This window comes from Schistocerca cancellata, chromosome 5 (assembly GCF_023864275.1).
Source record: "Schistocerca cancellata isolate TAMUIC-IGC-003103 chromosome 5, iqSchCanc2.1, whole genome shotgun sequence".
In the NCBI taxonomy this organism is placed as follows: domain Eukaryota; kingdom Metazoa; phylum Arthropoda; class Insecta; order Orthoptera; family Acrididae; genus Schistocerca; species Schistocerca cancellata.
Window position 1 is genome coordinate 553,670,337 of NC_064630.1, and position 14,230 is coordinate 553,684,566.

The window sequence follows — 14,230 nt, forward strand, 5'->3', positions numbered from 1 at the left end:
AAGAGCTTATGGTATTTATTGTGAATCCAACCACAAAATGTATTCAAGCACCAAGCAAAAGTGCAAAAATCTGTGGATTCTCAGTAGTAAAAGAGGAAACATATGGTATTTGGCAAATGTTATAACTTCATTGATGTTTGGCTTTTCATGGTAAGGATCAAAACACTGTAAATCAATTATCTGCTTCTGAACACACTAATTTTCAATGCAATTATGTCTCTATATCATTCTATGTTTTAAGATAGCTTCACTTCTGTGACAATTACTCTAATATTGGAAGAGAAAGTTATTCAGACTTAGGATCAGTGTCAGTAAAATTTGAAAGGCATGCCTTGCTGCATTCTACCAATATAAATTTTTTTGTTAATATAGGTCTACCTCCAAGGTTCAAGACTTTGTAACTAAAAATCTAAGAAGCCGTCCTTGTCTAGGGTATTGATGAGTCACAGGTGGTGGACAGTGAATGTTCCATCAGATATGGTGGACAGCTGCGAACACAGGGTAAGCATTTCCAGACCAAGTCAAAACAAAACCAAATCTACTTTGCATCTGTCTTGTAGCAAGCAGCAAAGTGTTCAGTGTCTGTTCACCAGCAGTGCGGCTGAAATTTATATTCTGGAACTAACCCTTCCAGTCTTAAACCCATGAGTTCTCTCAATGAGTCTACTCAACCTTGCCTGATTCCAACTACAATTATCATGGAGCATTTTGATAATCACAGTATTACCCCAGGTGTTCAATCCACCACCAGTATTACTGGCGCAACTAGTCTTTCAGATTCTGGGATGGCCAGGTTAAAATACAGTGTAATTATCAAGAGGAAGTTGGAATCCTCTGGCCAACTTAAAATCAGAACAAACACATTTTGTGCAACACTTAACATACAAACACTTTTGCAACCAAGTTAATTTCATAAATTGGGAGATACATTAAAAGAACAGAAGATTCAAATTTTGGCACTTCAGGAAGCATGAATGATGGACAATAACACCATAGATTTCAGCAGTTACCATCATTTTAAAAGTAAAACTGACAAAAACAATACTTAATAACACAATACATCTGGCAGTTACTTTTGCAGTCTCCAAAAATATTTTAAATTCAATAACTGTGGTGAACTCCATTAATAATAGACTAATGACAATTTCTCTTAAATGTGCAAATAAAGTATACACTTTAATTAATGCCTAAATGCCACTCAATGAGGGTAATTGTAAAAAACTTCAAGAAGTTAATGAAGCCTGGGAAACATTAGAAAGCATCATCTCGAAAATTCCCTCAAACCATTTTAAAATTTTAATGGGTGATTTTAGTGCTCAATTAGGTAAAGTGAAAAAAATATAAGAAAATAGCTGGTGGATTTCTGTGCATAGATGGGAAAAAAAGGCTAAAGACTTGTTGAAATGCGTAAAAATTTCAACCTTAAAATCCTTAAAATCATGTCAACACATTATGAAAAGAACTCTTCTAAACAAAAAATTTTGCAGGAACCCAATACATTTATTGGAGGATGTCAAATCGATCATGTAGCAATTTCATACCCTAACTACAAAGAAATTTTAAATGCCCAAGTTAGGAAAAGAGCTAATGTTGATTCTGACCATTACTTAACATGAATAAAAGTAAAACTTCAAAAACTGTTCATAACAAAAAATGTTATCCCAAAATTTGACACTGTTAAAATAACCCAAACTCTAATAAGCAAACTTGACAAAAAATGGTCCAACAATTGGCAAATCCTAAAAGAAATGAAGTTCATCAAAACAGCTCAAAATTTAATTCTGCTTCAAAAGAAACAAAAACACCTTTCATGGAGTGCGGACTGTGAAACAGCAGTTAAGTCTAGGCATGAGGTGTTCAAAACTTGGAATAGTAACAAAACTGAAAATATGTACAACACCTTTCTAACTGTAAGAAAAGAAACATCTAAATTAATCTGACAGATCAGAAGAAAATACAAAAATGCCCAACTTTTAGAAATTGAAAAAGATTTTGAAAAGAACAGTACAAGAAACTTTTATAAAACATTCAAAACAAAACTAACTGGTTACCAAACTCAAAGTCTTTGCTTTAAAAATGAAAATGACAGTTTGGCTCTTAACAACCAGGAAAATTGTAAGGTACTTGCTAATTATTTTGAAAAACTCCTAAACTTCCAGAACCAGCGAATAAATTCCAACCACAGCAAACCAATAACACAAACCCTAAAACTAAAGAACCTGACAAAATCAAAATAACTAAACAAATTAAGAAACTTGAAAAAAAGCAAAGCATCTGGAGAAGATGGTATAATTGCAGAACTACTAAAATCACCTGCCATTAATACTATAAAAGAGGTCACTCAACTAATAGGACATATCTGGCAAACTGAGAAAATACCCGATGACTGGAAAACTGCCCTAATTCATACATTACATAAAAAAAGGGACAGAACCAATGTTAATAATTACTGAGGAATCTCTCTTCTCACAGCCACATATAAAATTCTCTCGCAATGTTAACTTGACCGAGTCCAAGGACAGATAGAACCTAAAATTGGTGAATACCAAGCAGGCTTTAGGCCAAACAAACCCCGTTTGGAACAAATTATTAACTTAAAACTAATTCTTAGGATTTCTAGGATGTACATTTGTGGATTTTAAAAAGGTCTACACCTCAGTTGAGCATGAATCTCTTTTCTAAATTTTAAAGGAACAAGGGCTAGATAATAAAATCTAAGACTGATTAAGTAAACTTTGACTGACCCTAGCTCTAAAGTTAAATTCGTGGGAGAAATTTCTCCATCACTTGATATAAATGCTGCTGTTAGACAGGGAGGTGGACTCTCCCCATTACTATTTGACCGTGTTTTGGAAAAGGTAATTACAGAATGGTGAGTGTAAAAGTTGAGTCAAAATATAGATCAATCAATCAAGCTAGGTAAAAGTGATATTAGAGTAGATTTCCTTGCCTTTCCAATGGTGTGGCAATTTTAACTAGGGATATTACCACAGCTCCAAAACAAACTGAAATTCTTAAATAAGTTATGGAAAAAGTAGGACTACAAATATCATTTGAAAAAATGGAATATATGGCATGAAACAAACAAGCACCAAAGTTTTTGAACACAAAGTATGGAGAAATAAAAAGGGTTTTTCAGTTTAAATACTTCAGGGAAATCATACAATAAAACTTTCTGGAAAAAGGTTCAAATGAAGTTTGTTGTCAAAAAACAGCAACTGCATTCAGATTAACATAAAATATTTATAATAAAAAATCACTTTCTAAATTCAGTAAACTTAAGTATTACAGCACTGTAATCACACACGAATGTCTTTGTGGAGCAGAAACTTTAATTTCAAATACAAAGAGGGATACTGAAGAAATTCAAAAGAAAGATTATTAAGAAAATATTAGGACCCAAAATTACCGATAGAGAAATTTATAGGCTGAGAAGTAGTAAGGAAATACAGGAACACACAGATGTACATGACATGAGAAAATGAAGACTTAAATTTTATGGGCACATTAAAAGAATGGCACCCCCTAGGTTGGCAAAACAAATAGTAGAATTCTACGAAAACAGAAGTAAGGCCAAAACTGAGCCAATTAAATAGATCACTGCCTTCTGAGTATTTTGGTATAAGAGTCCCACTGTTTCCAGAGGCTCATTACAGAGTAATAATATTAGTACACTGTATTTGGTTCTTTACTGCAATAACCTTTTGTTTCTGTGAAAATACCTTCACAACAGTGAAGAATCCTGTATATACGCAATAACCAAAATCCACAACATGCAATACAATGTAAAGCAACAACCCTCAGACAATGAACATGTACACTTTTGTTACAGTGTGTTCAGTTTCTTCTGTCAGTATACAGTACAGCATGTAACAAATGCAGAACTCTTCCTGTACAGGCACTGTTCAAATTTAAAACCACCATGATAACAACAGAGTGTACATTATTACATGCTCAAGAATTTCAGGAGTCTGGTGTACAACTTCTACACAGCTGTGGTAATCCAAGTCTCATAAACTTTAGGAGCAGGACCACTGTGACTAATCCAGTCACCTTCAAACTATGCTCCAATGTGGTACCTGACATCAAGTACGAAGTGTGCCAACACCCTGTCATGTTGAAACCACATAAGCATATGAATTCTCAGTGGCATATCTTCTAGGAACTGTGGAATGACATACTAAAGGAACATTACTCCATTCAGTGTGTCAGGTAAAGTCCAATCACAAAATCATCAACAATACCAGTGCATACATTCACAGCAAACATCTGTTGATAAGATCAACACATTAGTGCATGTAGACTTTTATCATACCATACATGGCTATTCCTACTGTGAAACATGCCCTCTGTTGTAAACATGGTCTCATCTGTAAACAACATGAAAGCAAGAAAATTGGTGTTTTTTTTACATTGCTGTAGGAATCAATTTTGCAAGCCCCACTCAAAATGGGAAGTTTGCTGTCTGCAATGATTGCAACTTCTATGGATGATACATGTGTAGTTGTTGTTGTTCATGTACGACTTCCGAACAACTGACAGAGCTGTGTTAAGAGCTTGTGTAATGCACTGACTACTAGAGGCATGATTGTCACCAATCACACATAACAGATTCTCTTCCATGTCAGGTGTTCTAGCATACCTCGCAAAGTCAGCATCTTCCATTCTAACATGTAAAGGCTCCCATTTCCTGTGTACAGTTGCAGAGGTACCGTGATATGGTTACTGTCAGTGGAACAGTGTAGCATCATCATATGCTCTTCCAATGTATTCTGAACTCCCACGCATGAAGTGCACATTGACCAACTCTTCATCAGTGAACCTATCCATGGTATTACTGTGTATCACTGTTAATGCACAACTAAGAATGCTGGAAAACAAAATCCCAGATAGAACTGAGTACTGAATGTTAACTTATGGGCAGTGAGGTAAAGAGGGCATTAATATCAACAGCAGGTACCGTGATTGGAAAAAAAGTCATGGCATAGTGATATGCACATACACAGATGGTGATATAGTATTGTGTACAAAAGGTATAAAAGGGCAGTGCATTGGCGGAGCTGTCATTTGTACTTACATGATTCATGTGAAAAGATTTCCGACATGATTATGGCTGTATTACCGGAATTAAGAGACTCTGATCTTTGAATGATAGTTGGAGATAGATATCTGGGACATTCAATTTCAGAAATCAAGAGGGAATTCAATATTGCGAGATCCACAGTGCAAAGAGTGTGCTGAGAATACAAAATTTCAGATATTGCCTCTCACCACGGACAAAGCAGTGGCCTATGGCCTTCCCTTAATGACCAAGACCATAGGCGTTTGCATAGAGTTGTCAGTGCTAACGGACAAGCAACACAGTGTGAAACAACCACAGAAATCAATGTGTGACATATGATGTACATATCCATTATGACAGTGCAATGACATTTGGTTTTAATGGGTTATGGCAGTAGACAACTGACATGAGTGCCTTTGCTAACAGCATGATATCATCTTCAGTGCCTCTCCTGGGCTCATAACCATATCAGTTGGACCCTATATGACTGGAAAGCCATGGCCTGGTAAGATGAGTCCTGATTTCAGATGGTAAGAGCTGATAATAGGCTTCAAATGTGCCACTGACCACACAAAGCCATGGACTCAAGTTATCAACAAGGCCAAAGGTGGCTCCATAATGGTGTGGGCTGAGTTTAAATGGAAAAGGACTGGGGCCTCAGTCCAGCTGAACTGACCACTGTCTGGAAACAGTTATGTTCAGCTACTTGGAGACCACTTTCAGCCATTCATGGCCTTCATGTTCCCAATCAATGATGATATTTTTATGGATGGTAATTTGCCATTTCACTGTGCCACAACTTTTCTCTATTGCTTTAAAGAACATTCTGGATGACTTGAGTGAATGATTTTGCCATCCATATCATCTGATACACATGAATTCCTTTGAACATCTGTGGGACATAACTGAGAGGTCAGTTAGTGTACAAAATACTGCACTAGCAACACTCATAATCATGGATGCTTGTAAATGCAGCATGGATCAATATTTCTGGAGCGAACTTCCAATGATTTGTTGAGTCCATGACATGTCAAGTTGCTGCATTATTCCAGGCAAAGGGTGGTCCAACACAATGTTAGGAGGTATCCCATGAGTTTGGCGTCTCTGTGTGTGCTCCTGGTACACATTACAATCAAGTATCTGCTTCTATAATATCTGTCGCACCATGAGGTAACCCAATTGAAATCTTCCTATGACTCCAAGATGTTTCCAAGTATACATCCTCCAATTGTGATTTTTTAACAGTGTATTTGCTATTACCATTTGAAATGATTTCACTTCTTTCATTGCTCACTCTCCTACAGATGAGGCACTAAAACTTTTTTTGGTCTTACAGTTCGGTGCCGATAGGGGAGAAGAGTCTGGTAGCACTCCTCCATGGCTGTCAGCCCCACATGCTCCTCCATCTCATGCTGTCAATATCTGTGGGACACCTGCAGTGTTGTATCCATGTTTGCGGCTGAGCACTCGCACGTGGGCATGGGGTTTTGGACACCAGAGCAAGTGAATTCCAATGGTTGTCCAACTGTAGCAGGGACACAGCATATTCACTCTGGCCATGGGGAACTGGATAGTGATGCACTATAAAAATCAAGTCCGTCTCTGGTAGGGTACCCAGCCACTGCCACCTCTGGACCCTCTGCTGGACACACATTGTGGTAACACCATTTTTCATTTCTCTTCAGCTGGACCTTCTACTCTCTCCCCTCCTGCTCCCAGCTGTTCCTTCCCTCTGGTTGTAAGTCCTGTTTGCCAATCCCATCCATGCCCTCATCTCCCTCTGTTTAAAGGTGACCCAATATGGATTAGATGTCAGAAAAAAATCAGGCTGTGGTAGTCCACCAATGCATCTCCCTTCCATGCCAGTACTCAGTGTGGATATGGAGTGGCCTCTGCTACAAGTATCAGAGCCACCAAGACTCCGACTGCACTGCCTGGTGTGGACCTTCTGGCAGTGTGTCCCCACTGTGGATACCAGGAGTTGGTACAACTGGAGGGGTTATCCAACTCTTCCAAAGATGTCGTCTGACTCAGAGTGCTGCCTGGGGACCTGGCCATATGGGGGTCAACCTGCTGGGATGCAGCTTGTGGCTTCTCCATGGAAGAAGTGATGTGGTAACCCACTGGGCTATCACCTAGATGTTGGGCACCAGTGTTTGACTAGCATATAGAATGCAACAGTCACTCTGCATCCAATATTGTGAGATGTGACCATCAGGGGGAGATACTGCTGCTGAACAACTGTGCATGATGGCTCTGCAGGCATCTCCCAGTGCATCCTGTGACATGCTTTTACTTATGTGTTCATCTCCCAGTGATCACCCTCAATCTGATCTTGCTCATTGTGGTATTTACCATACCAACTAGGACTTTCTGGAGATGTCATATCATGTTTTGTTATGTTGTGAGTTACAATATTCACAGAGGACAAACAAAACATTTTATTGCTATAGTAGGCTACACCATACGTAACTGTACAGTTTGTGTGGGAGAAATAAGACAGAAAAAATTTACAGATACAACAAATTTATCCTCACCTCATTCATTGATGGTCCTATACTTTTGCAACACATAGATGGGTAGAATCTCAACAAACATTGATAATGCAAGGGAAATGAGCATATTAAATTTTCAACTGAACCACAATTACAGTTATTGAACAGATAATTTACCATTCTGTCTGGATCTGTGATTAAATTTTAAATTAGTTGATTAAAACAGTACTCTCATTTTGCTGGGGCTGGATGTGCTGTCTTGTATGTGTGAGATGTGCCCTGGAAAAGTCTACGGTTTATAAATCAACAAGACAAAATGTGGGAAAGAATAATTTTCAGTATTTAATTTGAAACATCTTCTTAGCAGCTGCAGAAAGTAATTCATTGCTTTTGCTGGTTTCTTGGTTTAGATATGATGAAATTCATATGTATGCACTCTGGTGTTTAGTGCTATATAGTGCTACTCTCTCTTATCATGAGTGTCATGGTTGCTTCTGCTCATTCACCAACTCATGTGTTAGGCAGGAAGCACTGTTCAAATAGCTGTTATAATCAGCAGTTTGTGTGGAAAAAATGCATAACTTTAAAACCTTTTTTAAGACACTTGTAGTGTGTACTATCAGTTCAAATTTTAATAGCACATTTTTTTCAGTGTAGTCTCGCTGTGTAAAATATTTCAGTGTAAGTTTGAAGTGTTCTTCATACAGGTTTCAACAAACTGGACTGGGACCATTACCTTGTGAGTTTCAGGTTAACAATGGGTAACTTATCATAAGATATATATATACATATAGCCAAGCAGTGTCAAATCACAAGAAAGAGCAGTTCATCTTTATCTCTGCATTTATTGAATTGATAAATTTATATCTCGCTTTCCCCACAAATGACGCAGATGTATTGTCATGTGTTACTGGTTTGGAAAAGAAGAAACTCAGAAGTCAAAGAAGCCTAACACGCTAGGTACACAATTACCATCTGTGGTTTTACTTGTGAAGCAGTATCGAATTTATTTATGTTCATTTATTAACATAAATTACCTACTCTCAGTTCCCCATTCCTATATACAATGAGTAATGTACTATAACGGGTCAAATAATTAAACCATAGAAGACATAAATGTTAAATAAGTACTAACCCAAAGAATAAGATGAAGAATAGGGAAGAAAGTAATACTTCTGTACGGTGCTATGTTAAAAATTTTATGTCTCTCATAAAATATTTAACAGTGCATGCTTCACTTCAAAGAACCAGGCAATTTAAAATTAATTCATTAATAACTCCATGTACACACAGCAGCTCCCCCTCTCCCATATCAAAAGCTGTTGGCTTTATAACTCTATCCATTACATGGCTGTGTTATCACTTATCCAAATCACAATTAAAAATAAAGTAAAACTGTTTTATGCTTTTTGCTTTCCTTAAATAGGTGAATCATTAAAAAACACATTGTGAAGTAGAATAATTACCTTTAAATTTGTATTTTTCCGTGTACGTAACCCACCCATCCAGAGGTCAGCAAGGATTATTTGGCTACAGGGATGGGCTAGGAGTGCTCGATGATTTGCTGCTACTGCCAGGCTGAGACATGTCTGCCCACTCCAGTTCTGTAGTTCACAAGTCAACAATTGTTGTGTCTGGTCATCATCTTGGCGATAACAATAGTCCAGTAGCTCCAAAGCTGAAAATATTTAAGTGATTTAATATGATAGTACAGCTACCAGTGAAATACATTAGTGCAAGATTTTAAAGTGAAGTATAGTATAGATTAAAATTATTTACTAATTTTTCTTTGGCCATCAGTAGTACCGGTACTTATTAATGAGAAGATTGGATCGTATGATACATTTTCTCAATAAAATAGGATGATGGAATAAGAATTAAAAAATATGAATATGGTTTCAAAGATTTGTGTTGCGGCAACAGATTTATGAACTCAGCTGGTGGCAAAAGATCATGTAAGCAGCAAGTCCATAAGTCTGTGCTCACTGTTTCACAGAGACTCAATTATGAAAACCAGAACCCTTCACTGGCATCCTCTTAAGATTTATTAAAAAAGACAAATGAATGGGATACACCAAATCTAAGGAAACAAAATAAGGTTTCACGGAAACATCAAATACTTCCCTAAGAAATTTGTGGGACCCACAACTATACACTAAACAAAAACTATATGACACTTGTTAACTTTATTTCTGTGTGTCAGAAGCTTTTTGTCACAATACAATATTGTATTAAGAACTTGTCAAAACAATGTAGGCACTACCCCATGTGATACAATGTGTGTATCTCTTGACTTTCACTTTTATCACTGTAATCACTTCAGGTAAGCATAAAAGGTTTAAAGTTGGTAAAGGCTTTGATCTGTGAATTTAAGACACAAATGGAAAGTTACATTCACCGAACTGCATAATTTTTTAAAGGTTTGGCCCTGCTTTTCTTGTGAAAGTTAAATAACTTTAGTGTAGAAAAGAAAGATTATAGATGGAGTACAAGCTTGGTTTGGACAAGGATGTTGGAAGGAAATGAACTGTCATTTTCATTTAAGGAAATTATGGAAAACTTATGGCTGGATGGAGATTTCAGTCTTGATCCTGCTGGTTCCACATCATGAAGTATTAAATCCAAGGTGCTATTTACATGGTCCAGACAAGTGATAGTCACTGGAGATAAGCCCAGACTATAAGTAAAATGGGTCAAGGGCCCACAGTGCAATACTGCTAGTTTTGTTACATTCCTGTTAGCTGAGCTAGGATGAGTGTTGTTGCTTGTGGAGAAGTATCACCTTCCCACACAATATTTCAAGTATTTTCTTGCAAATGGTATTCATTGCAGCCCCCTTGAGCCATCTGGAACAATACTTTTGATTAGCTATGGTACTTTCCTCCAAAAGATCCATGTTTATGAAGTCTTCCATTGACAAAAGATTGTTCATGGTACCTTCCTAAATGGCATCTGCAGTCTGCAATTTTGGGTGGTAGGAAATATTCCTCATTGCCTCCCCCATCTTTCCCTGTTTAGTCTTGCATATTGTTTTATCTCAAGTGAAAGAATGAAAATATCTCAGGCGGCAATCAATTAAAAATCATTTGTGGACTATCTTCTGCATAGCCCTCTGTTCAAACATGAACTTGCAGGGCAGCAGTCTGACACATACTTCGTGAAGCAACATAACTTATTTCCATAATGAGTATCTCAGCATTACCGACACTGATTTTCATCTACATTGGAATGTTACACAATGTTAGTTGATGGTTCACGTAGATAAATTTTTGACAATGTCCATATTCACTGGAATGCCAGAAATTCCACAGGCATGCCTATGTTGTTCATATGTCTTAAATATTGATCAACTGATGTATTAAGTCGTACACAGGTGCTTTTGACAATATTTCTTTATTAACTGTGCTGCCAGCCTTTTTCAAATTTTTAATGTTTTTTAATTTCCAGGACAACAGAAGCGCTGTTTTCTGCTAATCTTGTTTATTGTGCTATGCATTCACTGTCATTATAATTTTGGATTCTTATTTCTCTTACAGGACAATGATAGGTTCTTATGAAGTTGCATTAGTCTTAGATTTTTAAATTAAATCCTTGAACTATCCTCTCATGTTAATGTTATCAAAAAGTCAATCAAAATGATTTCAGGAACTGAATATAAAGCAGAGCTTCTGAAAACTAAATGCACATACTGGCTGTGACTTGACAGAACATAATAATCAAGTAATGAAAACTGTAAACTTACAATTCCTACTGCATGGTTCCTGTCTGCACCTGCAATCATCCCTGCTGTAAAACCTGTCCCAAGCATCCACCTACTAACTCTTACTCCAGCCCCATCCCTGATAAAACCTATAATGTTAAAGGCAGTTCAGCATGTGAAACCAAAGATGCCATTTGCCAAATAACATACGTTTACTATGCAGCTTATTATATATGAATGACCACCACAAAATTGGCTGAATCCATGAATTCACACAGGTCTATCTGCTTTGGGGACACCCAGTAACCAATTGCTAAGCATGCTCTACAGCTTGATTCAAGGGACCAAGTGCCTGCTACACCACACAGGCCATATGAATCCTTCCACCCAGTGCTAGTTTCCCTGATTTTCAGAGAAGGAAACATGCTCTCCAACATATTCTCACATCCTGCCACCCTCCTGGACATAATCTCTGTTAATAAAGGAACTGGAGTGCCTACTACACTGGATCCTTCCACCCAATAGTAGTTTCCCTGATTTCCAGAGATGGAAACTTGCTCTCCAACATATTCTCACATCCTGCTAACCTCTTTGACATTCTCTCCATCAACAACCCCTCTCCATATTTATTTCTGGTCCTGGACTTAAACCTCCATTAACAAGCACCCTCCACATTTATTTATCTCATGTCAATCGCAGTTTTTCATTATTTACTCAATTGAACATTTTCCTTTTATTTTTACCTTCATGTCCTCCCTCCCCTGGAATCTCTCACTTCTTAATTGTGCTATTCATCCACTTCTCATTTCTCTTCCTCTCAATCCATCTTTAATTTTCACTAGGGGTGGGAAAAAGGTCAGGTATCTGTTACAAATCACAGTGTTTGAGAGGTCAGAGTTTTCACGAACTTTACAGTGTTTGGCTGCAATTTCATTTACAACTAGAAATCACAAGCAGCTAATAGCAACTAAAATTCGCATTTAACATTCAATGTCCTGTGCCATCTGTTGGGTGACATTTGTACTTTATTCTAAAACTTTGATCTCATGCTTTGAATGTACAACCGTGTGGTCAAAGAAATGAACCAAGAAACTAATTTTCTCTGATAAGGAGAGGTCCCCACTGGTGGGGTTAACTTTATGAAAAAAAAGAAAAGAAAAATACAGTGATGTAGGTTATGGCCCCAGGTATCACACACTGCACACCTTCACCATGATAGGCCCTCACTTGCAAGTAATTGATGAAAGAAATTTCAGAATTTTGCATGATGCTCAATAGCATTCATTTACATAGACTGATTGTGTGGTCTAATGAGTGGCATAACGACTTCTTATGCAAGAGGTTGTGGGTTTGAATCTTGTCAGATGCATTAAATTTGTTGTTGTTTTTGGATCTTTATGAAATGACATTCACCATTTTTTTTTCAGTGAATTGGTTTAAGTGTAATATTTTGCTTCTATTCCTTTGTCGCATCATTGTAATCACTGTATGAACTCTCATTTCTTTCATTTTTTCTTTATATCAATCTCTTTCCATTCAAAAGTTTTCTGAATTTTATTATATTAATCTTTTATAATATTCAATTATTTGGAAACTGTGATTTATTGGTTAAAAAACAAAAGACAAAATAAAAATTTATATTGGGTGTGCAATCTTGGGAACAATGTATTTTTTATTGCAAGATGTCCATTTTTTGCATGGTAATCATTATACAAACATCTAAAATGTAGCTTAAATTGCTATAAGCTATGAAAAATGCAAGGGCAAGTCTGCTTCATAACTTTTAACAGTCATATGTCTCTTCAAATATTGCACTAAAACTACTCTGGGTGTCAACTTCTAACTGGAAGGTCCATACTTCCCACTCTTTTCAATTGCAATATCACAACCTTAAAACATATAACCACGTCTTCATCAATAATGCAGATGAAATTTAAATGAAAGAAGAGTCTAAGTAAAATGAAACTCAAGTAAAATAAGGAATAGATGTAATGAATGCAATAAACAGGAAAAAAACAGTATGATGAAACAAAAGAAATTAAATCAAAATTAATACATAAAATTAGTTAAAAACACATGAACAAGGATATTAGTAGAAAAAGAATGATAGGAAGAAAAATTTGATATTATGATTACAATGATGTGACGAAGGAATGGAAATAAGAAATTACATTTAAATCAATTAACAGAATAAAAATGATGATCAAAGACATTTCAATAAAGATTTGAAAATAAAAGAATTTAATGCACCTGATGAGATTTGAACCACAACCTCCTGAATGTGAAGCCCTCACCCTGTCCATTACATCGTACAGCAAGTCCATGCAACACAACTTTTTTAATGCTATTGAATGTGACGCAAAATTCCACTTTTTTTTCACCAATTACTCACAAATGAGAGCCCGCCAGACTGAATGACTGCAGTGTTTGAGACTTGGGATCTTACTCTACATAACCATATAGATGGGGGAGGGTTGCCTCGTTGCTTTTTTAGTGTCTGTCATTGCTTTATCGCGAGTAACCATATAGATGGTTTCATGAAGTCGATAGATTAACGGGTGATTATTCAGTTGAGGGTTGAGAGTTGGTGAAGCCATTGAATGTGAATGCCAAATAAGGGTTATGGTAACAGAGTGGCCTATGATGTGGCCTAATGGTTATGTATGGGCCATATTTAAACACAATTAATGCACTTTTAATCATAAAAAGTAAATCTGCAAGGTAAATTCAGAAAAAGCATGACAAGTATTTTGATGTGTATTATATGCATATAACATACATAAGCTATGAAAAATGCAAGGGTAAGCCCACTACATAACTTTTATCAAATGTCTAACAGTCATATGTCTCTTCAAATATTGCACTCAAACTACTCTGGTTGTCAACTTTTAACTGGAAGATCCATACTTCCCACTCTTTTCAGTTGCAATAATCTAGTCTTCATCAGTAGCTACATGCAGAAAATTTAGGGGT

General features: G+C 36.7%; 1 protein-coding gene across 1 annotated transcript in view; it reads right to left on the reverse strand.

The window, feature by feature from the left end:
- LOC126188678 (transient receptor potential cation channel trpm) overlaps positions 1–14,230 on the reverse strand; it is a 179,544-nt gene that overhangs the window by 72,138 nt on the left and 93,176 nt on the right. The window contains exon 13 of the mRNA XM_049930284.1: positions 9,024–9,235. Within this exon, the coding sequence (XP_049786241.1) occupies positions 9,024–9,235 (212 nt within the window). The remainder of the gene's footprint in view (positions 1–9,023; positions 9,236–14,230) is intronic.